This window comes from Neolamprologus brichardi, chromosome 23 (genome assembly GCF_056152115.1).
Source record: "Neolamprologus brichardi isolate AB-2024 chromosome 23, ASM5615211v1, whole genome shotgun sequence".
NCBI lineage: Eukaryota > Metazoa > Chordata > Actinopteri > Cichliformes > Cichlidae > Neolamprologus > Neolamprologus brichardi.
Window position 1 is genome coordinate 18,040,281 of NC_142125.1, and position 27,766 is coordinate 18,068,046.

Consider the following 27,766-nt stretch of genomic DNA (forward strand, 5'->3'; position numbering starts at 1 on the left):
GCTAGCTGCACTGGTATAGGAAATTCTACCTGTTAGTTGTAATGTGTGGGTTTGTAAAGCACTTTATGAATAAGGACTGTGTGGAGGTGGCAATCAGCTGATGTGATATGGTATTTTATGCAATACGATAATCTGTCTTTTCCAAAGAAAATTCAAACAGTTTACAACAAAACAGGTTGCTACATGTTAATCACACCACAAACATCCCATCAGAATGTCTGCAGGGAAATTAGGTCAATTTCTGAGAAAAAGGGGGGAAAAAAACACAGAAAATGGAGGTTCAGAGGAAGAGATGGAACATTTTTTGATGACCTTTTTTTCTCATCTTACTGGCTGAATTACTTCATATTAGAAGCGAAAAAAGTGAAGCCCAAACAGAAGTGAAAAAGATGTGGATATGCTGATGGATATCAGGATTTCGATAGTAGTTGTGTTTGCGGTGTGATACAAATGTAGTAAGCTGTGTTATAAAGCTGTGTTGTGTTTAGGAAAAGAGAAATTATTTAATCCATAAAATAGCTCTGATCACATTTTCCCAACTGCTTTGCTAGCTTAATGTGTAGCTTGTTTATGGGCTCAAATTGGGTTCATAAATATTTTGTATTTGTATGTGTAAAAAGAATTTGTGTGTGCGTAAAAAAGATATGTATGTCGACTTAGCCAAAAAATACGTGTGAAACTCTGCACTCAAGTTTCAAGTTACAAGTACGAATTTTGACCCTATTTCTCTTCCTTCTATCTGATTGGCCAATGTCATGTCAATCACAAATTTAACTATCCAATCACAGAACAGATGGGTTTGGCTATTGGAGGGGTGCTTTATGGAGCTTCAGGTCCTTGAAGGGAATAAATGCCCTTTTACATGCCAGCCCAGCGTTTTCCTTCATCACCAGGAAGGAAAACAGTCTGTGGTGTAGTGATGGGATTTCCGGCTCTTTTTAGAGAACCAGCTCTTTCTGCTCGGCTCACTAAAAAGAGCCAGATCTTTCGAATCCGAACCGGCTCTTCAGGTTTTGCTGCTTTAATTAATTAATTATTAGCAATAATATAAAATTATGCACAAAAGGAATAACTAATGTAGAAAAAGTGGTTTTATTTATATATGTTTATATATGAATATATGCGGTGGCCCCTAGAGACAAAGCACGTACAAACTCCAAAACACATTTCTAGCGTTAACTGAACTTCCAAAACAGAGCTACCTAGATAACTTAAATTACACAATTGAAAGCATGTGTGTATAGTTTGTGTATTTATACACAAGCACTCATATATATTCAAATAATTTAAAAAAAAATGTTCATTTACCTGTTACTACCACACACCAAATCTGGTCGTTGGTACTTGCTGGCTTGTGTAGCCACTAGGTAACAAAAGCACAACACTGTGCCTAGCATCCTGGAGCACTTCTGTTGTGTTTTGCATATGTTTGGGAGTTTTTAGGTGCTTCTGAGTTTTTACATGTTTTAGAGCTTGTACGTGCTTCAGAGTTCGTAAGTGTTTTGAAGTTTGTACATGCTTTGTCTCTAGGGGCCACTCTAAATATACTTTTATTTATTCACTCCACATAAATTGTAATAAATAAATCATATAATACAAAAACCAACTATTCACAGTTCAACTTTTAACTATTTAAATTTTCAGCTTTTTCCTTTTAAACAAATTTAAAGTGGAACAACACAAAACACTGCAAACCACAACACAATTAAATATAAATTTAAATATGAAAACAAAAAGAAGATGCATATTCTCTATCATATGGGCCTGCATGAATAAACTTTCTGAATCCTTTATCATCTGCAACTGAAAATAGTTGTGGATGATTACTATACCTTTCTAATGTGACGTTATTGTCCCTGGCTCTCTTTCTCTCCGACTCTGTTCCTGTGCTACTGCGAGTGTAACTACCGCCCCTCCCCCCTCTTCCCAGCGCAAAGCACAAGGCTTGCGTGCGGAGTGAAGCGAAAAAAAGTGCGAGAGAGAGAGAGTGAGAGAGGGTGAGAGAAAGAAAAAAAACCCACGGCTCACGATAAGGAGCCGGCTCGCGTCGTTCACGTCAAACATCCGGCTCTAAGAGCCAGTTCGTTTGCGACCAACACATCACTACTGTGGTGGTCCGAGTTTTGTGATTTGTGTGTCACAGGTTTACGTGCTTAGTACAGGGACCTCCAGAGCCTTTTCAACAGCGCTGCGGACCTCGGGGGGCAGTGTTGTGGAAATGACAGTCTTCACTAGTGGGGATAGTTACAAAGCTTTCTTCGTTATGAATGAGCATACATGTTTGTATTGAACATTTGAAGAACCAGCAAAAAACAAACAAACCAGAAACTCTTGTAGAGGACATAAAGTCAGAGATAGAAACGACAAGGAGCAGGCCATCTAGTACAGGTAGAGCTGCTGCAAAAACCCACAGAGCCAAGAAGCCAGCGCAACAAATTCTGGGTCCTTGGCTTGTAGTTAGCATTAGCAGCACATGCTGCGTCCGATGTGAAAGGACCTTTATGCTGCGCACTGTGAGTCACAGCAATGCTCGTGGGTGAGCCCTAACTTTGTGTTAAACTAGTCCTAAAATAATAATGGTATTTCTAACCACTGATATACCACAACTTTATCCTTTCAACAGCTACTGAAAGTTAGGGGACCTAGCTGCTATCAGATATTTATATAGAGATCCTCCAGCTTCAAACCGTATTACCCTTTGAGGACCTGCAGTTCAAAAAGCACCCCTCCGACAGCCAAACCCATCTGTTCTCTGATTGGACAGTTAAATGTGTGATTGACATGACATTGACCAATCAGATGAAAGGAAGAGAAATAGGGTCAAAAATCGTACTTGTAACTTAAAACTTGTGCAGAGTTTCACACATATTTTTTGACTAAGTCCACGCACAAATCTTTTTTACACACACACAAATTCTTTTTACACATACAAATCCTGATTTACAAGTACAAAATATTTATGACCACAATTTGAGCCCATAGCTGTTGGCTTGAAGCATCAATCTGTTGAGGAAAATCTGGAGTTTTGGACTCCAGCATGTTGATCTGGAGATTCAAACAGACTCTAGTTCTCATTTATAAATTGCACATTATGGCTAACAGGTAAATTTTCCTGTTTTAGTGCTGCTAGCCAAACAACGCCAAACCACTTACTGCTTATGATACAGAGAGTGAAAGTTGGCAGTAAATCCTTGATTTTAACATAAACTGTTTTAACCAGGGTAGCACAAAAGTGACCGCTTAAACCGATTTTTAATGTTAGTCTCCTTATATTCTACTGAGTTATAGTTTTTGTTACTTGTTAGCTAAAATAACCTAATGTAAGTGTTATGTAATCAGCCACCAACCAACCAACCCGGTAATGTAATGTTCTGTCCTGACTAGGGATGGGTATCAAAAACCGGTTCTTGTTGAGAACCGGTTCCCACCGTTTCAATTCCTTGGAATTGTTTGCCATTTTTGCAAACGATTCCCTGGAATTGAATCGATTCCAGTCGTGTTCCAGTCATGTGTTTTTTCACCCCTACCCTACTCCTAAACTTTAATTACTTATAAAACAAAAATACAGTATTATAAACATGGCTTGCAAAGAAAAGCGTCTGGACTTCTTTAAGTTGCTTGAAGACGTTTCACCTCTCATCCGAGAAGCTTCTTCAGTTCTAAGGTCAAATGGTGGGGAGTCCCAGATTTAAACCTAGTGGGAGTATCCCCCCACAGAGGCACAAAAGGACCCCCTGATGATCCTCTAATCGCCTGAGCCAAGGTGTGAAAATGGGTGTGGGTCCCAATCAGCCAGGGTTTCGGGTGAGCTCTTTGTGAAACCTGGCCCCACCTTATCATGCGAATTCCTGTGGTCAGATGGCCCAGGATGTGAGTGGGCGTTCAGGCTTCTGGGGAGGGAACTCAAAACTGGATTATAGATGACAGTTGGTGTCGTAAACCACCGCCTCTGTTCAAAGATGGTTGCTCACAGTGGACATAGATGGCTTCTTTCACTCCTCTTTCAAACCATCTGTCCTCTCTGTCCAAAATGTGAACATTGGCATCCTCGAAAGAGTGACCTTTGTCCTTTAGATGGACTGCTGAGTCTTGTCCTGTGGAGGTGGCTCTTCTATGTTGTGCCATGCGCTTGTGAAGTGGCTGTTTGGTCTCTCCAATGTAGAGGTCTGGGCATTCCTCGCTGCACTGTACAGCATACACCACATTGTTAAGTCTGTGTTTTGGAGTTTTGTCTTTTGGGTGAACCAGTTTTTGTCTGAGCGTGTTGCTGGGTCTGAAATACACTGGGATGTCATGCTTGGAGAAAACTCTCCTGAGTTTTTCTGAAATACACATGGGTGTGTAGTAGTCAGTAATAAATTGGATATTGCCACAAATTCGTATAACATTAAATAGTGATCAACTGAAAATTTTAACGGACTTATAGACACTTTCAAGCCAGAGTGAAATATGGGACTTTGTGGTATGACCTTAACCTCTTAAGCCCCAACGCCCCCTGATACGGGGGCAAAAAGCAGGAGATCAGGTAGGCTTGGGGCTTAAGAGGTTAAATAAACGGGCACTGTTTGTAGTTATGCCAGTATTTTTACCTTTTGTGATATATTTATAATTTCTCTATTTGTTGTATTCAGAAAATTTACACTTTACAATTTTCCTTCAAAGTGGAGTTAATATTGACTTGAAGTTTTGTAATTCGCACATTTTTGTAAACCCCCAGATTTGAAGTTTAAAGTCTGCACTTTAATTTAACCTTAATTGTTTAATTTAAAATATACTGTGGTGTTGTACAAAAGGAAAACTGCAAAAATGTGCCTTTGTCCAAAACATTATCAGCATATATGTACCAGATGCTTATTGAGCTGACATTTTCTACCATTCAAAAACACGACAATTGGGCATTTCCTCTTTATTAAATTTCATTTGAGTTAGTTATATACATACACTCGACACTATATGGTATTGTTTCAGTATTGTTTCTTCTTTTTTGAAAGTCTTTAATTTTTTTGGACAAAATGTTCTGTTAGAATTATTATTATTTTTGTTTGATTTTAGTTAATTATAATAACTGTAATAACCACGGATCAAGAAGGAAATAATGAAGTGAGGACCTTTGGTTAGACTTTCCTTCTATGCTACTTCTTTTGTTACTATAAAACATACATTACCAGTACTGTCTTTACCTACAGTAGAGGCAGTCTGACGTCATCTCATGTACTGCTCATGTCCATCATTGCTGCAGCTTGTGTCGTAACTAGAGACTGAGTTAACTAAGCTGAGTGTAGGCTCAAGGTTAAGTTTGATTTCCTTTTTGGTAACTGTGGTTTGGCATTAGATGTTGCATGCAACATAATCACTATGTGAAGGAAATGGAAAGTGCAGAGCACTTCTCTGTCAGTCCCATCAGAGCTGTGCTGCTTTGAGGCGATTCCATTTTATTTTGGATGCTGAAGCCGATCATGGTTCTCCTGTGGATGATCCTTTTGGTGGTTCTGCTCTGTACAGAGGCCGAGAACATAAAGGCCAAAGGGGAGCTGGGAACAAATGTCACTCTAACCTGTACCAACAGGAGTTCAGACATACACTGGTATATGGAGATCCACAGTCAGCTCAGAGGATGTATTGGCCGCAGTTTTTCTCCGACAGACTCTACTTACTGCTCTCCTGATTTTGAAACCAAATTTTTAATCTTGGGAAACAGACTCATAATAAAAAACTTCACAGCAGAGGACTGCAGGCTTTACTTCTGTGGCAGGAAGAGAAATGGCAGCATTCATTTCGAGGAGACTTTTCGCCTCCTGTCAAGTATGTATCTCAGTTTTGCTTGACCTTTTAGGGATTTGTTTAGGAGTTTGAAGTTGTTTATCCTTTATTATTTGGTATTTTGTTCTGTTTGTTTGTTTGTTTTTTATTTCTGTGGATTATATTATTATTATTGTAGTTGCTGTTGTTTTGTTGCTGTGATGGGGTTACTGGGTCTAGCTGGGTTACCTGGCTCTGGGTCCCACCCCGGGGCCAGGCCTGCCATGACCCACAGGACTGTTGGGCTGTTCTCCGGCTTGCAGCCTGTATGTATTTATATTTTCTTCTCTGGTTGACGACAAGGACGTATCCCTGAACCCTCAGGTTGATGAATGGGTCCTGAATGTTGGTGGTGTGAAGGTGCTCATAAGTGCACGCAGGACGAGGACATCCTAGGTGGCAGGCTGATGATTGATTTTGTAATTTTATCATCAGATTTGCAGCTGTGTGTTCTCTATACTTGCATAAAGAGAGGAGCTGAATTGTCATCCTCTTCTGTCATCAGGTGGTTGTGGTGGACAGGTCTGGCATGCTCTACTCACACAGAGTACACTGCAAGTGGGGCACTGCTAAGTTCAACTAAGGATATAGTTGGGTGGTGTAATGAATAATTTCAACACTTCCTCAATTACATTAACAGGTAGAGTCTGGAGATGAGGGGGACTACTTGCACAACAAGGTCACTGAGATAGTTCGAACCTCCTTGGTGGGCCCTGAACCCTCTCAGGCTCAAATTAAACTTTTTGTTGCTAATGCACAACCAAGTCCTGCAGTGGTACTTCTGAGAAAAAAAAACTCATAAAATATGTATGTGGGGTAATCAGGTTGTTAGTTTTTAACTGTTGCAAATCGGCAACGCCTGCCTCGAGAGGGTTAAGGTGGATGATAATTGCCCTGAATTCCATCCTAGATGTTGTAGCCCTGTCTTGGTTGACTTTCCTTTACAATGTCACATGAAGATAGTTCTTCTGGACTGGGCTTGTGGTTATGGGAAAGGAGAATCTATTAATTAGTCCAAACTTGGATTAAGGTTTTCATCTTGGTCATGGAACGCTGGACCAACCTGTTATCCTGTCACAGGCTGGGTCTCTTACTCAGCGTTTTGGATTTTATTTTGTATTGTTGAGACTTTCATGTTAGGTTTGTGATTATAGTTTGTGTGTTATTATTATTTAGGTTTTAGTTGAGGTTAAGGTTAGCCATTATTTATCATCTGTCTCCTTGTTTTTCTGTTTGGTTTCATTTCTTGTCTGTCATGTGTTTCAGGTCTGGTAAGCTGGTGTTGTCGTGTCTAAGTCTCCATGTTTGCTGTTTTACTTTGAAGAGGTCTTGTGTTCTCTGTTCACTATTTTAGTTTCACTTTCTCTTCAGGTGTCATCATGTTAATTTGTGTCAGCTGTTTGCACATGTGTTTCCCTCCCCCTCATCACCTTGTGTGTATTTAATCTGCGTGTTTCCATTTGTTCCTCATGACGTCGTCTGTGTGTCTTCTCCTCGTCATAGAAATCAGTCAGTTCAGAGTCGTCACAGTGTCTCAGTTGAGTTTCAAGTAGTAGTTTCACAGTCTAGTTTGTTTTTCGCTTTGATTAATGTTCCACGTATACCAGCCGAAATAAAGGCTCGCCTTTTGTTGGAGTTAATTCCGTCTGCTCGCCTGTGTCCGCACCTGAGTCCTCCAAACACACTCCCAACATATCCTCTCAAGGATATTCAGGGTTCATGGGAGTATACATGTCTTTTGTGACCCGGAGAAAACATTTTCCTTTAAGGACAGGTGATCCCAACCACTGTTGTTCACGGCTCCAGATTAATTCACTGAATTCGTCTGTATTGTATCTGGGGGTGGAAGACAAGCTCAATTGAGCCCCTAGAGCTGAACATAAAGCTTTTCATACATGTGATACATGCTGGATAGTTACAAACCAGTGGTTTGTCGTGCTGAGCAATTGAGGTTAGAAAAATAGAAGGTAAGATGAAATAGAGATCCTTAGAAAACTGATCAGCAAAAGTAAGAGTGTATTTCCACTGGAATGACAGAGATAGATCCAGAGTTGTTTTATATGTGACCAAGGCTGGATAGGAATTGCTAGGGACTTTTGGGGACTTAATAGCCAAGCTGGGAATAAGTGGGATGCCACATTATGGGCACATATTGAACATAAAGAATATGTAGAAAATGAATATAAATATGAAATGAATAAGGGAGGGGGCCACCAAAACACTTTTTGAGTCATGGAGGATCTTGTCTTTATTTTCCACAAAGAAAAAGCCAGTGCTTATAGGGGAGGTAGATGGATGTGTGGATTATTCCTGCAGGTAGAGTTTGAGATATATTTCACTGTGGGAAATGAATTGATTGCTGGTGATCGCTGCTGTGTCCATCACTTGTCTTCAGACAATTTGCCTTAAAGGTTTTATAAGTTTAACTTGACACTCATCCACATCATCATTGGTCACTTTACTCATTATCACGATGTTGCCATATTTTCATGGTCTTCCACTATCTCTGGTCTCTATATTACTACACCTGTGTGTGTGGCCCTTATCATTTCAGTTTTTTGCAACAAAACTATTTTGTGTCTGTACAAGTTTTAGAAACATTATTTGATCAGTTTGTCTACTGAAGCTGTTAGAAAAAGCAAACCGAAATAATATTTTCTATTTTAAAGAAATAACTATTTCTTTATCATCTGCATTTTTGTCTAATATTTGAGGAAAAACGTTTGGGACTTCAAGTGTAAACTGTATGTGTTTACTTTATCACAGTTTTAACTTTTCATCATCAACTTTCAAATTTCATCTTTGTCCTTTTTCAGATGCCACTCTGTCTGACAACAGCAACCCACAGAACAACTGCATCCCGAGTCAGTTCTTCATCATCATCATCTCTGTCTTTGTTGCCACTGTCATCATTCTAATAATGGGTCAGTGTATAGATTTTGTTGTCAATAACTTTGAAAGACTTTATGATCTTAACAAGAAATATCCACACCCAGATCCTTCAAATTCAAACCAAACATAGTGATTTACTTATATATTTGTACCAATCCATATATATACCTTTACATATAAAAGGCATCACATTTAGTTTATTTTATTTAGAATTTATCTTTTATCTGTCTTGTTTTTTTTTGTAAATATATGAATAAGCTTTTGTTTTTTAATTATACAATTTCAGTTATACAATTCAGGGTTTTAGTTTGTCCATACTTCTGAAAAAATGTCCCTAAGTTCTAGTTTTTTATTTTCGTTCAATATTTTCACTTTTATCTTTTTAGTTTAATATTCGTTGATGGTAATGAACTTTAATTTGCTGCTGATTGGAAAGCACAACACTGTTAGGAGTTTCACTTCTAGAGCAAAGCGTTTTCATTCATTAGTCATAAGACTGCTTATGAAGCTGTGAGTTTGGAGGTAAAGTGACTTAGAGATCTGTTGACAGGTGGGGTTTTCACACTGCTGTGCTTGAGGAAGAAAAACAGCAGCACACAGCTGGATGATCCGTCGAATCACATCTATGAGAATTCTATAACACTGTAGCTGAGCAGGTAAGCAAACCAATGCTGATTCTTCAGTTTAATTTTTAACTTTAATTTTAGTTTTATTCATATTATGCCAATCACAACAACGGCTGCCTCAAGGCACTCATAATATTGTAATATAAAGAACCTACATCATTACAAAAAACAGATAAAACTCAAAAAAAATCATATGACCCCCTGTGAGGAAGCGCTTATGCAACAGTAGGAAGGAAAAACTCCCTTTTAACAGGAAGAAACCTCAAACAGAACCAGGCTGTGGGAGGGGCAGCCATTTGCCATGACCAGTTGGGGGTGAGGCGAGAAAGGAAGTAAACTTTGGGTGCTAATGCTGCAATATTGTTGCTGAAACTACTAGTTACTACCATGAGACCTGAATTAAGTATTGCACTTCATAAATGTTTTACAAAATACTAAAACTCTCTTATAATCACCTGTAAACAACAACTTGTAAAAAGAAAGTAAAAACATTGGAAACTGCTTTTTTTCCCCTTTTAATTTCAGAAACATAAATCTTGACTAACTGAACTGATATTTTTTATATGATATTATTGCTAAGTCTGCATTTATGTTCTGCTAATTCTACTTTCAGTCAGTGGTGTTGTGACTGCTTTTGGTCATATGGTCACAAATGGCAACAATTCTTAAAAGTGAGGCCGAATCTTTCGTGCCTGTATTCCTTCTATTGACCAGCAGGAGGCGACTCCTCTGGTTGATAAAAGATGTCAGATCACATAGACATCTCTGATAAAGTGATTTACTGCTCACTTAATCTTTGATAACAATAATCACTTTAAGGTGACATGTTTCACGTTTTATTCACATTTACAGGATAAATAAACATGTTTACAGCCTGCTCTAAAAAACTGTTTTGATGTCTATAACTCCCCCCATAGCTGTACAGGACTCACCTCAGGCTTAGAGCTTGTAGTATTATTAGTGTTTGAACAGAATACATAACAGTAACCAAAACACAAATGTTGAGACTTCAAAACACGATTTCCAAATAACTTCTTTTAATAATCAATCTGCTGCTAATACTACAGCACAATGTCACTACCCACTAGGGCTGGGTATCATCACTGATTTCTAGAATCGATTCGATTCTGATTCACAAGGTCCCGAATCAATTCGATCCACGATTCAATTAAATTCGATTGAGTCGATTTGATTTGAATCTGGGAAATTTTGACAGTCAGAAATATCATAATTCAGATCAGTACATTTACATATTTTTGTATCTATAAAAAGGAAGCTGACACACGGAAGACTTTATCATAGGTGTGAGCATCACAGCAGATGCCTTTGTGTCAAAGTAGCTGAAGATAAAACACAGAAAAACATGAAGGAGGTTTTCCTGGCCTGGGATTTTATAAAAATATTCTGCAGTAGATCAAAAACGAAAGAAAACCATTAATCAACATATGAACGTTACCTCTGAAGTTACAGCGGTTTTATTAGAGACACGGCTAAGCGTTTTGCATTTTGCATAATTTTAAAAAGTTTAAATTTGTTCAGAAGCCTATTGAACAGCAGAAATTAGGTTTTCTTTTCAGAAGTATGTAAACGAAAAAAAAACAGCGGCCAACAGCGCTGTAAACAACGGTAGACTTGTGCGTAACAAGCAAGCGAATAATGCAGAAAACAGTACAGAGAGAAAGAGAAAGAGAGAGAGAGAGAGAGAGAGCTGTGCATGAAATGTGGTGGAAGCAAAACAGTAAACGTCAGAGAGAATATATGACGATGTTTATGTGAAGCGTAGTTTGGATCTTCTTTTGCTGCTGGTTCAGTCAATTTTATTTTTATTGTTTGGAGAGAGATAAAACTAACAGCTTTAGAATCGGCTCAAAAAGGGCATAAACACAAAGCGCGGACCCGCCTACAGATCAGAATCAGCGAGCTGTCGGCTTTCAGCCCCGACCGTGTCCGTGCGGTCAGGTGAGAAAGGCGACATCTCACTGATTCTGATCTGCGGGTCCCGCTGTGTGTTTACGTCTTTGTACAGAATCCGTGTTCCTGCTCTCATTTACTGTTTTAAATGTTTGGTGGTTGTTGAGATTTTGTGAGGTTTCACCTGAGATTCTGTCATTTCGGGCAAAATAAATTTATATTAAAAAACTGATTCAGGATTTTAATGAATCGATTTCACGTTATCCAAGCCAGAATCGATTTTAATCGATAAATCGATTATAAAAACCCACCCCTACTACCCACACTGCTTAAAAGTACCGCAACAATATTACTATTTCCCTATACTGAGCAACTGTCTTGTCTTTCAGGATAGGAGGATCCAAATTATGGCGTAGATTTCCAGCTGAACCAACAAGACATCACCGAAAGATTTCTTTGCCTTTCATCAAACGTTGGGGATGGGATATATTGTTTTTCTCATCATTTATTATTGTTGCTGTCAGACTCATTTTAATTGGTTAATAATTGGTTTACATTAAACTAAAAACTGAAATATGTATATATTTTTGTTCTCTACAACACAAAGCTGACTAAGTCAGGATAAACATCATTAGAAAATACCTGTACAGTTATTATGTAAAACTTTAAACTTATGTAGATCTAGATTTTTTTGTGCTTTGTTTTTTTTTATTTGTTTGATTTATCCTTTAATAAATCTTAAAGCTGTGCCGTGATCTTGTTTTTTATTTTCAGAAGGAAGTACAGGAGAACGTCTATGGTTTAAAATATTGCATTTGCTTCAGCAGTTGAACTTACAGGTTACAGCACTGGACCTCCGTGTGAAATCCGCCATCTGTCTTCACACAAAAGGATGAGCCTGGATTGGGCCGTACAGTTTTATACCCCAACAATAACAAGCATTATTATGGCTAACTTTTTCCGGAAGCGACGTGACAGTCCTGCTGTCTCCCTACGAGTCTTCTCTCCATTCACGTTCATGTCCAACTTCGCCTCATAACCGCGCCTTTTCCTGGAATAGGACAGAGAAGAGAAAACACCTCCCTGACTAGCCCTCATCATTAATATTATCCTACTGATTCTCTTTATTATCTAAGTTTGGGACATTCTGTCAGGACTCCCTTGGCCAAGAAAATATCATCCTGGCTGTTAACTAGTTATAATATGTAAGCATGTTGCAAAACCGTCTGCGCTACTACGTCACATCACAATAATTCAATTCAGTTATAGCACTGATGAAGCTTTTGACCCTCAAAAACACAGAGTGCGAACTCTTTAATGAGCACACAGGAATTTGTATATAAAAATAATAAAAACAGCTTTATGTAATAATTTTATTCCTAACAGCAGCAGTCATTTGAACATGTGAAGGGCATTTTGTACTGACAGACTTTGAACAGTATTTGAAACTTAAAGGGATCATTTTGTTGCACTGGCACCTAGTTAAATTCAGCAATATTACCAGTAATTGTAGTAAAAAAAATATTGTAAATGGAGTAGTACCCCTGTAGTAGATGTAATAAAATACTATGACTACTAGAGGTGACTATGTTAAGGAATAACCAGGATTATATGTAGTAGGAGCTGTAGTTTTAATAGCAGTACTGATTGCATAACCTAGAGTTGGATTTGTAATATCATTATCCCAAAAGGTTGATTCTATTCATCTGCTCATGTAGTACTATCAGTACTATATGGGGGTGTGGTTCATGTTATATTAATGTTTCAGTACTTGAAGGTGACACTTTAAGCACTGAAACACTGATACACTTTATAACACACTTTATAACACACAATACACAACTAAACACACAGCTTAGTTAGAAACAGGAAACAGTCAGGGCCCCAGCCAGGCTTGACAGGGGGCAATTTATAGCAAAAGCCATTCAGTTTCCAAGCAAAGGTCAGCTTCCACCTGCAACTTCCATAAGCAAAAACAGCAGAGAAAATGAACATTGCCGCCCACAGTAGTGGAGGAGAGAAAACAATGCACAAAATTGTCTGCATTGACTTACTGATCACAAACCAGTTTAAGTTCTATGGTTTCTTTCATTTAAAGTAAAACAGTGTTGTAATTGGTTTTGACGTGCATCACAATCAGCTGTGGGTCTCGGTTTGTGACATCATACTAACCCAAACTGTGGGCTGGATGTCAACATGTCCTATAAATTACTTGGTGTTTGAGGTTTCCTACCGCTGATCAGAGTCACCATTTAACTCGTCAGAGCTGTGCTGCTTTCAGACGACTCCGTCTTGTTGTGGATGCTGAAGCTGATCATGGTTCTCCTGTGGATGATCCTGTTGGTGCTTCTGCTCTGTGCAGAGGCCGAGAACGTGACCGAGGTCAGAGGAGAGCTGGGGACCAATGTCACTCTAACCTGCTCCAATCAGACATCAGACCCACACTGGTACATGGAGATCCACAGTCAGTTCAGAGCATGTATCAGCCGCAGTTTTTCCTCAGCAGGCTCCACCTACTGCTCTCCTGGTTTTGAAACCAAATTTTCAATCCTGGGAAACAAACTTGTGATTAAAAACTTGACAGCAGAGGACTGCAGGCTTTACTTCTGTGGCATCAAGAGAGGTGGCAGCATTTGTTTTATGGAGACTTTTCGCCTCGTCTCAGGTAAGAACCACAGTTTATTTAACTTTATTGTTGTAGGATTAGTTATTCTTCAGGCCCATGATCCATTAGCAGTAAAGCATATTTTGAAAAGGCTGACTGCATCTCAAACTTGGTGCAGAGGTGACACATGGATAATAGATAAAATGTCTACATTTGGATCATTTTTTGTTAGTTGTGCCTATGTGAGGTGGTGGTTTGTGGCAGCGCTTATTTTTTGCAAAGGAAACCACAGGGTGCATGTAGAACCAGCTCCCTGCTTGGATTGGCCACGTGAAAAACAAAAATGCCCACTCCCCTTTTCGTACTATCAAAGTGACAGACTCATTGTCTCTTTGTACCATCAAAATATCTTGGACTTGAAACCAATGCATTGGGGAAGAATTGTGGTTAAAATGAATATCCACCTGGTTTTATAGATGTCGCAGTCATCGATGCTGCCTGTGGGTTCTTCTCAGTCTAGCTAACATCAGGCTGCAGATGTGTTATCACCAGAAGTTTCACTCTGTTCACTCCAATATATTGAAACCAGACAGTCTCTTCCAGAGGAATGCACAGCTTGAGAGTAGCATCTCAGGTCCGGTTTATGTGGCCACATCTTTGTCTCTGCACTTACTCTAGAAAAAGGGAGCTGAACGGCAGGTGCAGCTGTGGGATTTTGGCCTCTTTGGTTATACTCATATTGAAAGGCTTTGAACAGAAAATATGTAAGACCGCAATCTGTCTGAGTTTGCATCTGAAAGGTGACATCATGTAGTTTCTAAAAGAATATTAGTCTAGTAAGAGGCTAAAATAACCAAAATCTTAGTGCATTGCAAATGGAAGATATTTTCCTTTACCAGTTTATGACACATTCTCACAAGTTTATGTTTAATCTGTTGTGGTTTCACAAAGGACATTGTCACCCACTGCTTGGTATCAGTTCTGTTTCCAGGAATAAATTATCTTAACTTTCTTAATGTTTCCATTTGGGGATGTAAATTGGGTACATGTGAATCTAAGACTAATTATACTGCTCTCTTTAAAGAGGTAACTGAGACCTAATGAATGTTAAGCAGTTAAAATAAAAGTTAAGTGAAAATTCGATTTAAACAGCTGTCTTACCTTTTCTGCTCTAAATTTCTGTAAGGTGGCCTGAGTATACATATTTATCTCTCTGTTGGGTGGATTTAAAATGTACAATTTGCTAAAAGGCATTTGCCTCATTTTAATGCATTTTTTAATTAAGTTACAGTCTAAAGTCTCCATTGCCATTGTTTTCATTAAGCATTCAGTATATTGAAATTATCTCAAACAAATCTTAATGATATCAACAAAGGAATAGACCAGCTGAGATGTAATGATCACAGATCATTTCTTGAGATTATGATGAAATTCAGTGACAGATGAAGTTAATTTTACTGAAGTGAAGTGGGTGGATCTAGATGTGTGCTTTCAGGGTTCTGACTGAAGTGGGCACCAATGGGTTGTGGAGAATACGGTTGTAAAATGAGAGAGTGGAAAATACATTATTGGAATATATGCTGCGTCTTCACACATTCCAGACTGCAGGTATTTACCACAACTGCCGATGTAGTAAATACACAGCAGCAATAGTATTGCAGGAAATAGTCTGTTTTCCTATTGTGAGGTAAAGTGTGCAGATAGGTCTTGTAGGCAGTTATTCTTTCTTCTTTCCTTCTGAGGTTAGGAAGGCCATGCAGGTAAGTGTCAGCGATGCGAATGCAGGACCCAAATGCCAGACTCTTTCAATGAAAGCAGTGCGTTTATTTACAGTGCAAAAAACAAAACACATGAGCGGCCTTCTTGGTGTGCTCCAAGTGAGTACGTGTCCCTGAATCCGTTTCTCCGCTCTGTCTCTCTGTTTCCTTGTGCTTGCTCATCCTTCCGTTTCCAAGATCAGTTTCCCACTCAACGATCCAGCGTCAAAGAGAGCTCAGCCACTCTCCTAAGTAGCTCCCTCCAGACGAGGCTGACCAGCTGAGGAGTGTGTCATTATCCTCCTCAGGTTTGGCAGTCTCCTGGCCTCTTGGCCAGCACTCACCAGGCCTCACAGTGCCTGTAAACCGGCCTACCGGAAACACACCCACCCACACACACACATACCCCTGCAAGCAGCGGGCAAGCACAAAACAAAACACATGAGCTGAGTAAGCCTAACCCAGACCCAGGATGAACTGCGAGGATCGCCAGCCCGAAAAAAACTCCAACAAAAACCCCATGATCTCTGGGTACACAGACCCAGGCCCATGACATTAAGTCTATGCAACTTTACACCTGAAGGATCCAGTCAGTCAAACACAGTATTAACCCAAATTGCAAAGTACTGTCTGGAGATGGAAAAAGCTTCACTTCCTGTCAGGCTTGAGGTGTTTGTGGGTACAACACCCAAGTCATCAGTTTCAGAAAGAAGTGTAGAGCTCTTGTCGGTCAACTCCACAGTCTCTGTGCAAAGGTGCAGAATGGAACCAAGACACAGCATGTCTCTAACAGACGCTACTTACTGCTCTTCTGATTTTGAAATCATGTTTTCAATCACAGGAAACAAACTCAAACTTCACAGCAGAAAACTGCAGGCTTGACTTCTGTTGCAGAAAAAGAAAAAAGGTATTTTGTTGCGACTTGCTCCCTCATCTGTGTCTCCAAAACATTAAAAGAAAAAGCTTATTTGAATTAACCTAGTGTTCAGGCTTTTTGATTATTTCTAGAAAATTGTTTTTATCTTGTTTTTATGTCCAGCCTCTTATTGTCTGTTGCACTAGCAAGTGCTAAAGTGAACATATGAGGAAATTAACTCATGTAGTAAGTTTCACAGGTCAAAATTGCTTTCTTTTTTGTATGTTATAAAGACTGTCCATTTTAAAGTTACTGTGTACTGGCTCTAAACACACCTCGAGATAAAGTGGTGATATGCACTGGAGTCCACCATATGACAGAAAAAGTAAGTAACAGGTTTATCAGGTGATGGTTTATCATTTCTGTTCTGTTTGAGATCTTGGTGTGTTGTTTAGATTTCACTTTTTTTGTTTTTTCCTTTTCACATTCACATTGCTAATGTTCTGCAGAACACGTGGATAGGTTTGGGAATGATAGGTTAGATTAAGTCATAACCCTTTACACAATTTACTCTATGCAATGAAAACTGACACTTACCCAGTACATTTAAATAGGACACAGAGAGTTCTTTTACTAGTATCTGTATGTGATCTGAGAATCAGAAATGTTTAATTTTTCCAATAAATCTAATGAATACAAAAGCAAACCTTGTGGTTGTCTCTGACACCAGGATCTTTGTTGATCGACTGTGTTTTTCACTGGCCTCTTTGGTCAAGTCACCTCAAAGTTAAGATTAGTTTCAGAGGTTTCTACTTCACCATGAGTTACTTTGCCCATCATTACTTTAAGCTGCCATATTTCATTGGCCTTCTCACAGTCTCTGGTCCCCATATCACTGATAAAAATAGTCTCTTCCAGTGTCTACGGCTGTTCACTAACTCACTGTTTTGTCTCTTTTTAATGGCATTTTTATATTGTTAAGCACTTTGTGCAGCATTGTCTGTCTGGAAATGTGCTATATAAATACATTTGACCTTGACCTTAAACATTCAGGTTGCTTCACAGAAACTTTCTACGTCTTGTTTTCAAAAACTGTCAGTGTCTACAAAGCTTGCCAGTTTCACATAGTATTTCAATCTGGAGACATTATTAGAAAGAATCGGGCGATTGTGGCTCAAGAGTTGGGTGTTCGTCTTGTAATCGGAAGGTTGCCAGTTTGAGCCCCGGCTCCGACAGTCTCGGTCGTTGTGTCCTTGGGCAAAACACTTCACCCGTTGCCTACTGGTGATGGTCAAAGGGCCTGGTGGCACCAGTGTCTGGCAGCCTCGCCTCTGTCAGTGTGCCCCAGGGTGGCTGTGGCTATCACCAGTGTGTGAATGTGTGTGTGAATGGGTGGATGATTGTGTATAGTGTGACCTTTTGGGGTCCTTAGGACCAAGTAAGGCGCTATACAAAATACAGACCATTTACAGACCAAAGAATAAAGAAGATTTACTGATGAACAGAATTTTGATAGAGTTATTTGGCGGTTAGACTCAGACGGTTCATCTCAGTGCAGCTGTGAAAAGGATTAGACCATGACCTAATCTTTGAAAAGTTTGTTGGAAATGTGAACAACTGGTTTTTACTACAGTACTTTGCAACAGTAAAAAAAAAACCTTGATGACTTGTAGACATAAATTTAAAATGTATTAATGTAATCTTTTTTCACATACTTTTTCCAGATGTCATTCTGCCTTCCAACAACCTACAGAACCACTGCAGACTGAGTCAGCTCATCATACCTCTTTCAGTTAATGCTGCCATAATTCTAGTATTTGGTGAGTTAGTTACGGTAAATAAGTTTAACTGGGCCATACTTGGTCCACAAACAGCTTCTGTCACACAGCCAATATTCACCAGAGCCAAAACAGATTTAACTCCTGTGGAAGCCAAGCATGAGTAGATCTTAAAGGTTAGAGATATTTCAAAAACAACAGTACAGTGTTGGACACACTTAACTTGAGACAAGATTGATGTTTCCCTTTCTGAATTAACTCTTGTAAGATACTTTTTGCAGCTGTACACAGAAACTAGTTTATCATCAGCATAAAGTTGGATCTCTGCATCATGAACAGTTCACTTCAGCGCTGTTCAGAGTTTAAAGATCAGATTTGTTCATTCGTCATGAGACGTCTTGTACTAATGTGAGTCTGAAGGTAAAGTGACCCAGTGATCTGTTGGCAGGGATTGTTTTTGTAACACTGTCTTTGAAGAGGAAAGGCTGCAGCAACCAGGGGGATAATGTTTCAGTTCAAATCTGTGATGAATCAGAGGTGGTTCAGGCTCCGGTAAGCAAATTGCTGCTATTACTAAGAAATGAAATGGAACTGTGAGTGCTAATCTTACAAACTTGGAAGATTTTGTTTACTTTTGTTAACTTTTTTTTTTCATTAGTATATTCCCTTATTCCTGATTTCCTGTGCTTGTCTGTGCTTGTTCCTGAGATTACTACCTTGTTGTACTAATTCCTTCTGTTCTTTTTCAGCCAAGGGTGATCTACTCCCAACCCGAATGATGCCACTGAAAAAAATAAAATAAATTAATAGTCTTTACTGTAATAGTCTTTTTAAGACGACTTTGTCTTGTTCTGGATCCTGAAGCTGATCGCGGTTTTTCTGTGGATCATGTTGGCGGTTCTGCTCTGCGCAGATGCAGAGAACATGACTGATATTAAAGAGGAGCTTAGGAGAGATTTCACTTTAACCTGATCCAGTGGGGCTTCAAATAGTGTTGAACCTAAAACCAACACTTGTGGAAACTTACAGATTTTTCTCTTAGTGTTTTAATTTAGTGTTTACTTCAACAACAACGTCAACGTGTTTCCGCCACAGTTTTTCTTCAGACTCTATCTACTGCTTTTCAAATTTTGCAACCAACTTGTCAACCTTGGAAAACAGACTTGTCACTTTAGATTTCAGAGTAGAGGACTACGGGCTCTACTTGTGTGGCAGGAAAATAAATTATATAATGCATTTTGTGGACATTTTCTGACCAATATCAAGTAAGTACCAAAGGTTTTTGTTTATTTATTTATTTTGACTGTGTGGTGTCTTTCAAAGTTGAAGAGATGTTGTTTACTGATCCATTGTTGTCAGATTCTCTTTGAAAATGACATTTAACTTAAAAACCACAAATATTAATGTATTCATATCATCTTTAGTGAGAAAATAAATGGCTTCCGTGTGGTGTTTCAGCAGCATTGTCAGAATTTTTTTTATCTAGTTATGATGTGACACTCTATATTCATGTGAATGTTTGTCATTGTGTTAAAAAAGAGAAAACAGATAGTTTTCTGACTTCCATGGTCACTTAACTGCAAGCTGTAGTTATGTAACCATGGAAGTGCATTTTGTATTACTGAGAGAGAGAGTGAGACAGAAAACCCTGTCAAGTTGGCATCTGAAAGCAGACAAGTCTTCAGATTTTAAGGGTTCAGTTTACAACATTTCCACTGAGCCAAAACTGTAGTCATATATTAACAGAAGTTTTACAACACCACTAGCACATTTTTGGAAATGCAGACTTGCAGAAAGGGTAATACGGAGATCAAACTAAAAGTGTAAGGTGGAGTTGGATTTGTAGTATCAGTACTACCAGGTGGTGTAGATCATTCTGTTGGAGTTTTACAGTATTGGATCTGTGGAAAGACACTGGAAAAGTTACAAAAATGCACAAAAATGTTTAAGATATATCTATGTATCACAAAAATAGCACTTTCCCTGTTGATTGTGTAATGTTCTTAAGCTACTCAGTAATCATGGTGGATAGATTTGTTTCACTAAACTGGAAAACTATACAAGCTACAGTTGTGTGAAAAAGTGCTTGCCCACTTACTGATTTCCTATTTTGTAATATTTTTGTCACACTTAAATATTTCAGACAAATTTTAATATCAGAATAATTACTCAAATAAACAAGATACATCTTCTACATGAAGGCGTTTGTTATCAAGGGGGGGAAATGTGTGGAAAAGCGATTTCCTGCTAAATGGTTGGGCCACCCTTAGCAGCAACAACTGCAATTAAGTGTTTGCGATAACTGGCAACTGTGTAGAAATGTTGGTACATTCATCTTTACAGAATTGTTGTAATTCAGCCACACTAGAGTGTTTTTAAGCATGAGTGAAACTTTTTCAGGTCATAACACACCATCTCAATCAGACACATTTAAGTGTGTAATCTGCCTTGTCTCTCACCCCTTTATGGATATGAACTGCCTCCCACTCTCATAGATCTTATGCTCTGGGGGCCACACCATAAGTTTCTCTCCTTTTGTGCTGATAGCAGTGAATGATGCAGTGGTATTTCTTGCAGCATGAGATGTTGCATTGTCTTTCATGAAGATGATTTTCTTGCAGAAAACACGGTTCTTCTCTTTCTACCATGGAAGAAAGTGATCAGTCAGAAACTCCACATACTTTGCAGAGATCATTTTACACTTTGCAGAGATCATTGTTTGTTTTTTTACACCTTCAGGGATCCTAAAGGGGATCCCTGAAGGTGTAAAAAAACAAACAAACTCAAAACATGACTCCACCACCTCCTTGCTGACATCGGAGCCTTTTTGGAATATGGCTGCTGTCCACCAACCCTAAACCATCCATCTGGACCATCCAGGGTTGCACGGCACTCATCAGTGAACAAGACTGTTTGAAAATTAGTTTTCATGCAGTTCTGGGTCCACTGCAGCCATTTCTGCTTGTGAGCACTGGTTAGGGGTGGCTGAATAGAAGGCTTACACATAACTGGAAGTTTCTGGAGGATCCTACACCTTGACATTCACGGGGTTCCAGGCTCACCAACAGCTTCAAATATTTGTTTGCTGCTTTCTTAATGGCCTATTAGCAGCTGCTCTCTTAATCCGATGTATGTCTGACAGAAACCTTTGTCCAGGTGCCTTTATCTGCACGAACCCCGTGTGCTGTGACTCAGCAACAAATCTCTTAAAGGTACAATGATCACACTTAAGTTTTTGTGAAATATTTAAGGTTTTCATTTCTTATCCAAGGTATTCAACTGTTTCACACTTTTCAGCAGCAGAGAGATCCTGTTTCTTTCCCTTATTGTTTGAAAATGGTGGTCCGCTTAATAATGTGGAACATTCTTCTTACTTAGTTTTTCCTTAAATAGGCTCATCTGGCAAAATAATGATCATAGGTGCCCGAGATTGATTTCAGTGATCCAAAGAGCCCTGAGGCACAATGCCATCCATGAGTTTAATTGAAAACATATTAATCTTTGTAACACTTAAATACAATTTACATAATGATTTGGGAGGTGGTGTAAACCTTGTGGACATTTTTTTGTTAAATGGTCACACCACTTCACTGTGTTATTTTATTACAGCTTGAAATTCATCAGCCAACAGCAGAAAGCAGCTGAAAGGCTCTGTATTAGCTCAGTAGTAATATCTTAGCTCCAATTAGAGCTGCACAAGTTTGACTTCCTGCGAGTCACTTTGTAATTTTGGGGGACTTTTTTATCAAGTGTGACATCAGATGAAATGACCACAGGAAACAGGAAGCAAACAGCGCTTCTCTGCCAGTTATATCAGAACTGAGCTGCCTTTAGACGACTCCATCTCATTCTGGATGTTCGAGGAGATCTACAGTCAATTCAAAGCTCATATCAACTGTGGTCTTTTGTGTGATCGTCTTACTGCTCTCCTGATTTTGAAACCAATTTTTTAATCTTGGGAAACTTGTCACTGAAAACAGCAAACTTCACTTTGTGGACACTTTTCACTCAGTCAGTAAGTACAAAGTTTTTACTTTAAAGGTCTAAAAGTCGGTGATGCCTACACCACTGACACCAGTTACTGATAACCATTTTCAATGTATAAATACACTCATCAGTCATTTTAGTGAGCAATAATCTCATTTTCTCTCAGGCCTCTAAACAATCTAACTGTTTTTCACAATTTCAGGAGTCCCCTGCTGGACATACAGGTTTAAGGCTCCACTTTTTCAGTGCTATCACTAATAATACTGATACCCCAAAAGTTGATTCTGTTCATCTGGACGCAGCGTTTTCAGTGGAAGAAACGTTTCTCCCAAAATAATACTGATAATAGTCACAGTGTACTGAGTACTTGTGTGCCATGTTTAAGGATGAGGAGCATCATTTTCTGTTCATCTTCCCTTGGACTAAAAACTGACTTCCAGTTTCCAGGTTACATTTATGCATTTTTGGCCTTCTGTGGAACCGAATACTTCATAAATTTTGATTTAAATCTTTCTATAAATAGACTCAGACTAAAGTCCAAGTGGTACACCAAATTTAGTGTTGATTAAGAAAACTACCACACTACAGATTGTGTGTCAACTATCATTTTTATTTAAGGTTTCAGAAGTTTTTTCTGCAATAGCAACTTAGAGACACAAGATGGAGCCACTTGATCAGATCATCTTTGTTGAACAGCTGACGCCCACCAGCTCTGGTGTTTGATTATTTATAGTTTACTTCACACTACATTAGACCTGCTGTTAGTTCTGCTAAACAATATTTACTTATTGTCATTATGTTGCTATAACATAACAAAATTGCAGTGGTGCCCTCTGTGATAAAGTAAATATAAAAAAAGATAAATGAAAAGATTAAAAAATGATAAATGGAGAAGTCTGTAGAGTACAGTGACTGGATGTGAGTGTGCGTGCAGGGAGTCCATGAGCCTATGTAAGTGTGTCTGCAGGGCAGATGGTTTTCACAAAGTAGGTATTTGTGGTTTGCTGTTTTATCAAAAAAAGCCAAAGCAATCGTGTAAAGAAGGAAGTGTGGAACACTTCACTGTCAGTCACAGAGCTGAGCTACGACTCAGACTTGTTGTTGTTGCTGAAGCTGATCATTGTTCACCTGTGGATGGTTCTGCTCTGAGCATAGGCCGAGGATGTGACCGAGGTCAAAGGGCAGCTGGAGACAGAAATTTCTTGCTTTTATTCATGATTTAAAATTTTCAGTTCATCTTAAACTTATCTCAGTTGTTCTGTCTCCAGGTATCACTTCATGCACTGACTCAGACCAGCAGCAGCAGAAGACCAGCCTTCCTGATTACCGCCCTCATTGTTTTCATACTGGGTGGGTGTAATATCATTAATAGAGTCAACAGCTACTCCAATACAGATATTTGCAGCATTCGCAGTTATGATACAAAGAAAATAAAACCTCTAGAATTCAAATATTTAACATATCGGCACAAAATAAAATTAAAGGTATTAAAATTAAGTAACTACAACCAAGATGAACAATAATACATCACTTATGACACTGTGTCATTGTTGGTTTAACGATACCAAACCAAACCATGTAGAAGCAGTGACATTAGTGTGGATGCTATTACAGTATTTCTTCTTGTTTACAGTTGTAAGTGCTGCTACTAATGCTAAAATCACATCTGCTAACAAAACTAATAATGAACCTATGAGATGTTAATGATGAAAGATGCACATAGCTGCTTTTGCGGTTGTTTGTGTTAATGCTGTGAGTTCAGTACCTTTTTCTTTCTGTTTCAGAAAAAAACACCTGGTGTAATTTTGTACATCAGTGCATTTTTATTTGTTTTTTTTTAGTTTTTTTTGAGATTTAGTCAAACACACATTATCAGCTCCTATTTGAGATCTTAATAATGCATAAGAATGACAGTAATATTGTGTAATTCATCTGAATACTTTCACTGAAATTCCCACAGTATCATCAGTGATTGTCATAAAGAACAGAAATACATGTCGGAGAGTTTTCAGGTGCAACTGAATGAATGCATCATAACTCAGCTGTGTAGGAAACCTATGAGTGTAGAATCACACCACCAATCCTGTGAATGCTGAATAACCGCTATAACCACATCACGTTTAAGCAGGTCTGTCTCTCTGCCTGTAGACACTGGTGCAGTCAAAGCCCAAACACCACAAGTGGATGTTCAGTTACCATAAATGCATATCACACATATTTCTCTCTCAGATATGATGAGGTGTTAAATCCTTAAATGAGGCAGATGTGCTAATTGTAATGGAGTATTTTCAAAGATACTAGTTTCACAAAGAAATGATCTTCTTCATCATCATTATAAGGTAATGGTCAGAATCTGAATCTGTTAAGAACACTAACATTTATAAACAGGAAGGGAGTGCAAGACAGAGACTTTGATCACAGGAAAAGCAGGCTACAGCAGACAACAGCTGACTCGGTCATTAAGATAGTTTTATGATTGGTTAATTTGCTTTGCTTGCTTTAATGTTTTCTTGCTCAAGTACAAGTAAATGAAGTAGTTTTACTGCTGTCAGTGGGAGCAACAGAAGGAAGCAGCACAGAGGTGTTAGAGTCAGATTAACTTTAAAAGCAGTGTTAACCTGAACTGCACAGTGCTCACTGAAGGTTGAAAAGGTTTCATTTCCTGTGACACCGCTGAGGTGTCAGTGGTTTTTATTTTCTTCTTTTTTTTTTTATTCAGATGTGACATCAGACAAACTCACCATGTAAAGTAGGAAGTACAGAGCACTTCTTTGTCTGTCCCATCAGAGCTGAGCTGCTTTCAGACGACTCCGTCTTGTTGTGGATGCTGAAGCTGATCATGGTTCTCCTGTGGATGATCCTGTTGGTGCTTCTGCTCTGTGCAGAGGCCGAGAACGTGACCGAGGTCAGAGGAGAGCTGGGGACCAATGTCACTCTAACCTGCTCCAATCAGACATCAGACCCACACTGGTACATGGAGATCTACAGTCAGCTCAGAGCATGTATCGGCCGCAGTTTTTCCTCAGCAGGCTCTACCTACTGCTCTCCTGGTTTTGAAACCAAATTTTCAATCCTGGGAAACAAACTCGTAATTAAAAACTTGACAGCAGAGGACTGCAGGCTTTACTTCTGTGGCATCAAGAGAGATGGCAGCATTCAGTTTGTGGAGACTTTCCACGTCGTCTCACGTAAGTGCCAGAGTTTATTTAACTTTATTATTTATTGTTCAGGCCCCATGATCCATTAGCAGTAAAGCATATTTTGAAAAACCTGACAGCATCTCACTTTCCGCCTCGTGTCAAGTAAGTGCCAAAGTTTTTGTTTTGTTTTGTTTTACATTACGTCCTGTATGGAGGAACACCTGGAGTAACACCGTGTGAAGTAGCTTCATTCTCGCATCATGGGCTTTTTTTTTTAAATTGACCGATTTTAATTTTATTTGAACAGCTTTCTTTGCGTCTCGCTGGTGTCCAGGCCTGGATTTCTTTGCAGTACATTACATTTTGTATCAGCACATCTCAGAGTTAACATTCTGTTTGCCACTTTCTGAAATATTTTCCTCTATTTCTGTTGAATGTGAGGTCTTGTTGTGTGTATGGAAATACTGCATTATGTGGTTAGGTTATTTTTAAATATCAATATTTGTTCTCCGACCTGTATGGGTATTAGTAAGTCCTAAAATTAAACAAAATTCACTCATCTGGAAATTTTCTGAATCCACACTTTATCACATCTACTACTTTTTTGTCTTTTCTAAGCTTTCCACTTTAAAGGTCAAAGTAGTTGATCTAAACATGTCTAACACTTGATTTGGTGACACTCACTTTCACCACAAATTCAAGGAAGTGTCTAGCATGCGATGTGTACACAACTATTTTCTCTCTTTTAAAAAACAAAAAGTAAATTCTCTCAAGGTGTCCGTGGTGTTGTTGGTGGTGATTGAGTCCACATTAGGACAGAAGATAATAAATAACGTAACAAGTTTACCAGCCAAGAAGCTGTCTCGTGTTTGGATGCTTTGTCTTTGAATCTCACTGGTTAGTTTCATTTGCACTTTATCTGGTTACATCTGGTTACAAAATAACTAAAAACCTGTTTAACTTTAAAAAAAGATGGTGATTTAAAATAAAACACTTCACCATGCACACTTAAAAATGAAAACTTCCAGTGCACTGTGAGAATGACAATGAGACCTCTCAATCATCTGAACCTGATGAGCAAGAAAAACAAACATAACACGTACATATCCACTGCTTTACAAAACTGTTTGTTAACTATTGACGCTTATAGTTGATCACTTCTAAATAATAATAAAGTTCAAAAACAGTTTTAAAGTGTGAGCTTTACTCTAGTGAAAACGCAAAGAAAGGTCACGACTTGTGAATCGAACAGTTTCTCAGCTCATCTTTCCTCTTTTTTTGTCAGATGTCACCCTAAACATCATCGACTGCAGGCTCAGTCAGCTCATCATCATCTGTGTTTCTGTTGCTGTTGTCGTCTTTGTAATACTGGGTAAGTGAGCCATCATAGATAAGACACTTGAACAGACTCTCTGCCAAATCTATAAGTGTTTATGTGAAGCCTGGTCATTTTTCTAATGAACATAATCACACTAAAGTAAAGTGACTGAGAAACATTTATCAGAAAGTCCACACATCTTGTGTAATTGTGAGATTGATGGTGACGTGACTCAGTGATCTGTTACAGGTGCTGTTTGTGCAGTGTTGTGTTTGAAGAGGAAATCCAGAAGGATCCAGAAGAATAATGTTTCACTTCACATCTATGAGAACACAGACACAATGAGGGCTGCGCAGGTAAATTATTCCTCACTTGATCTCTGAGCTCAGTTAACATTTGCCTGATGAGTTTACAGTGGTCACTTCTAGCTCCATGAAAAACAAACAAACAAACAAACAAAAACAGAGACAAGAGTGAAAATAATCACTTCAAGGTTTCAAAATGGGACAAATCAACATTTAAAGGACAAGCTAACAGTTGAGACCACTGGGTTTCTCCATTCAAACATATTCATACAGCATTTTTTTGTCTCACTTAGTAATTGTTACATGTACACCCTGAGTGAAATGTGTACACTCTGATATGTGGACAGTTTAATGACGTATTGTATAAGCTGAGCCACATTCACCCTAATCTCTGATAACTGTTCTATGTTTGCTACTGCTAATACTACAGCACCAACACTACCACTGTTTAAAGTTCCACCACTGTACTGCTTCTTCTCCGTACTCATTACTTGTGTTTTATTTCAGAACAAGGTGATCCACTCCCAACGGGCAAAACCTCACTGAAAGACTTCTTTACCTGTAAGCTGAAAGATGTTGCTTTTGTGGACAATTTGAATTGTTTCACATTTAACCCCCAAAACACATTTTTATGCATTTTTGTCTACTGCAGGACATAAATTGACATTTTGTGTATTATCAGGATTGTAAGAAAACAGCTGCGTACTTATGATGTAAAATTTCATATAAAAATGTGACGTGCTTCAAGTGTCAGATGGAACCCTTTGAACATGTGAAGTGCAGCTTAAGAGA

General features: G+C 38.7%; 2 protein-coding genes across 2 annotated transcripts; both read left to right on the plus strand.

Moving 5' to 3' along the window:
• The first annotated feature begins 11,635 nt into the window (after positions 1-11,635).
• On the plus strand, positions 11,636-19,003 carry LOC148096072 (uncharacterized). The gene is made up of 5 exons (XM_087835837.1): positions 11,636-11,640; positions 13,493-13,893; positions 18,171-18,280; positions 18,702-18,776; positions 18,974-19,003. The coding sequence occupies exons 1-5, from the start codon at positions 11,636-11,638 to the stop codon at positions 19,001-19,003; spliced, it is 621 nt and encodes a 206-aa protein (XP_087691963.1).
• A 6,032-nt stretch (positions 19,004-25,035) lies between these two features.
• On the plus strand, positions 25,036-27,585 carry LOC148096073 (uncharacterized). Its single transcript, XM_087836431.1, has 4 exons — positions 25,036-25,399; positions 26,637-26,723; positions 26,919-27,025; positions 27,482-27,585. Exons 1-4 carry the CDS (start codon positions 25,036-25,038, stop codon positions 27,518-27,520), a joined length of 597 nt encoding a protein of 198 aa, XP_087692557.1. The 3' UTR covers positions 27,521-27,585.
• Positions 27,586-27,766: the final 181 nt, after the last annotated feature.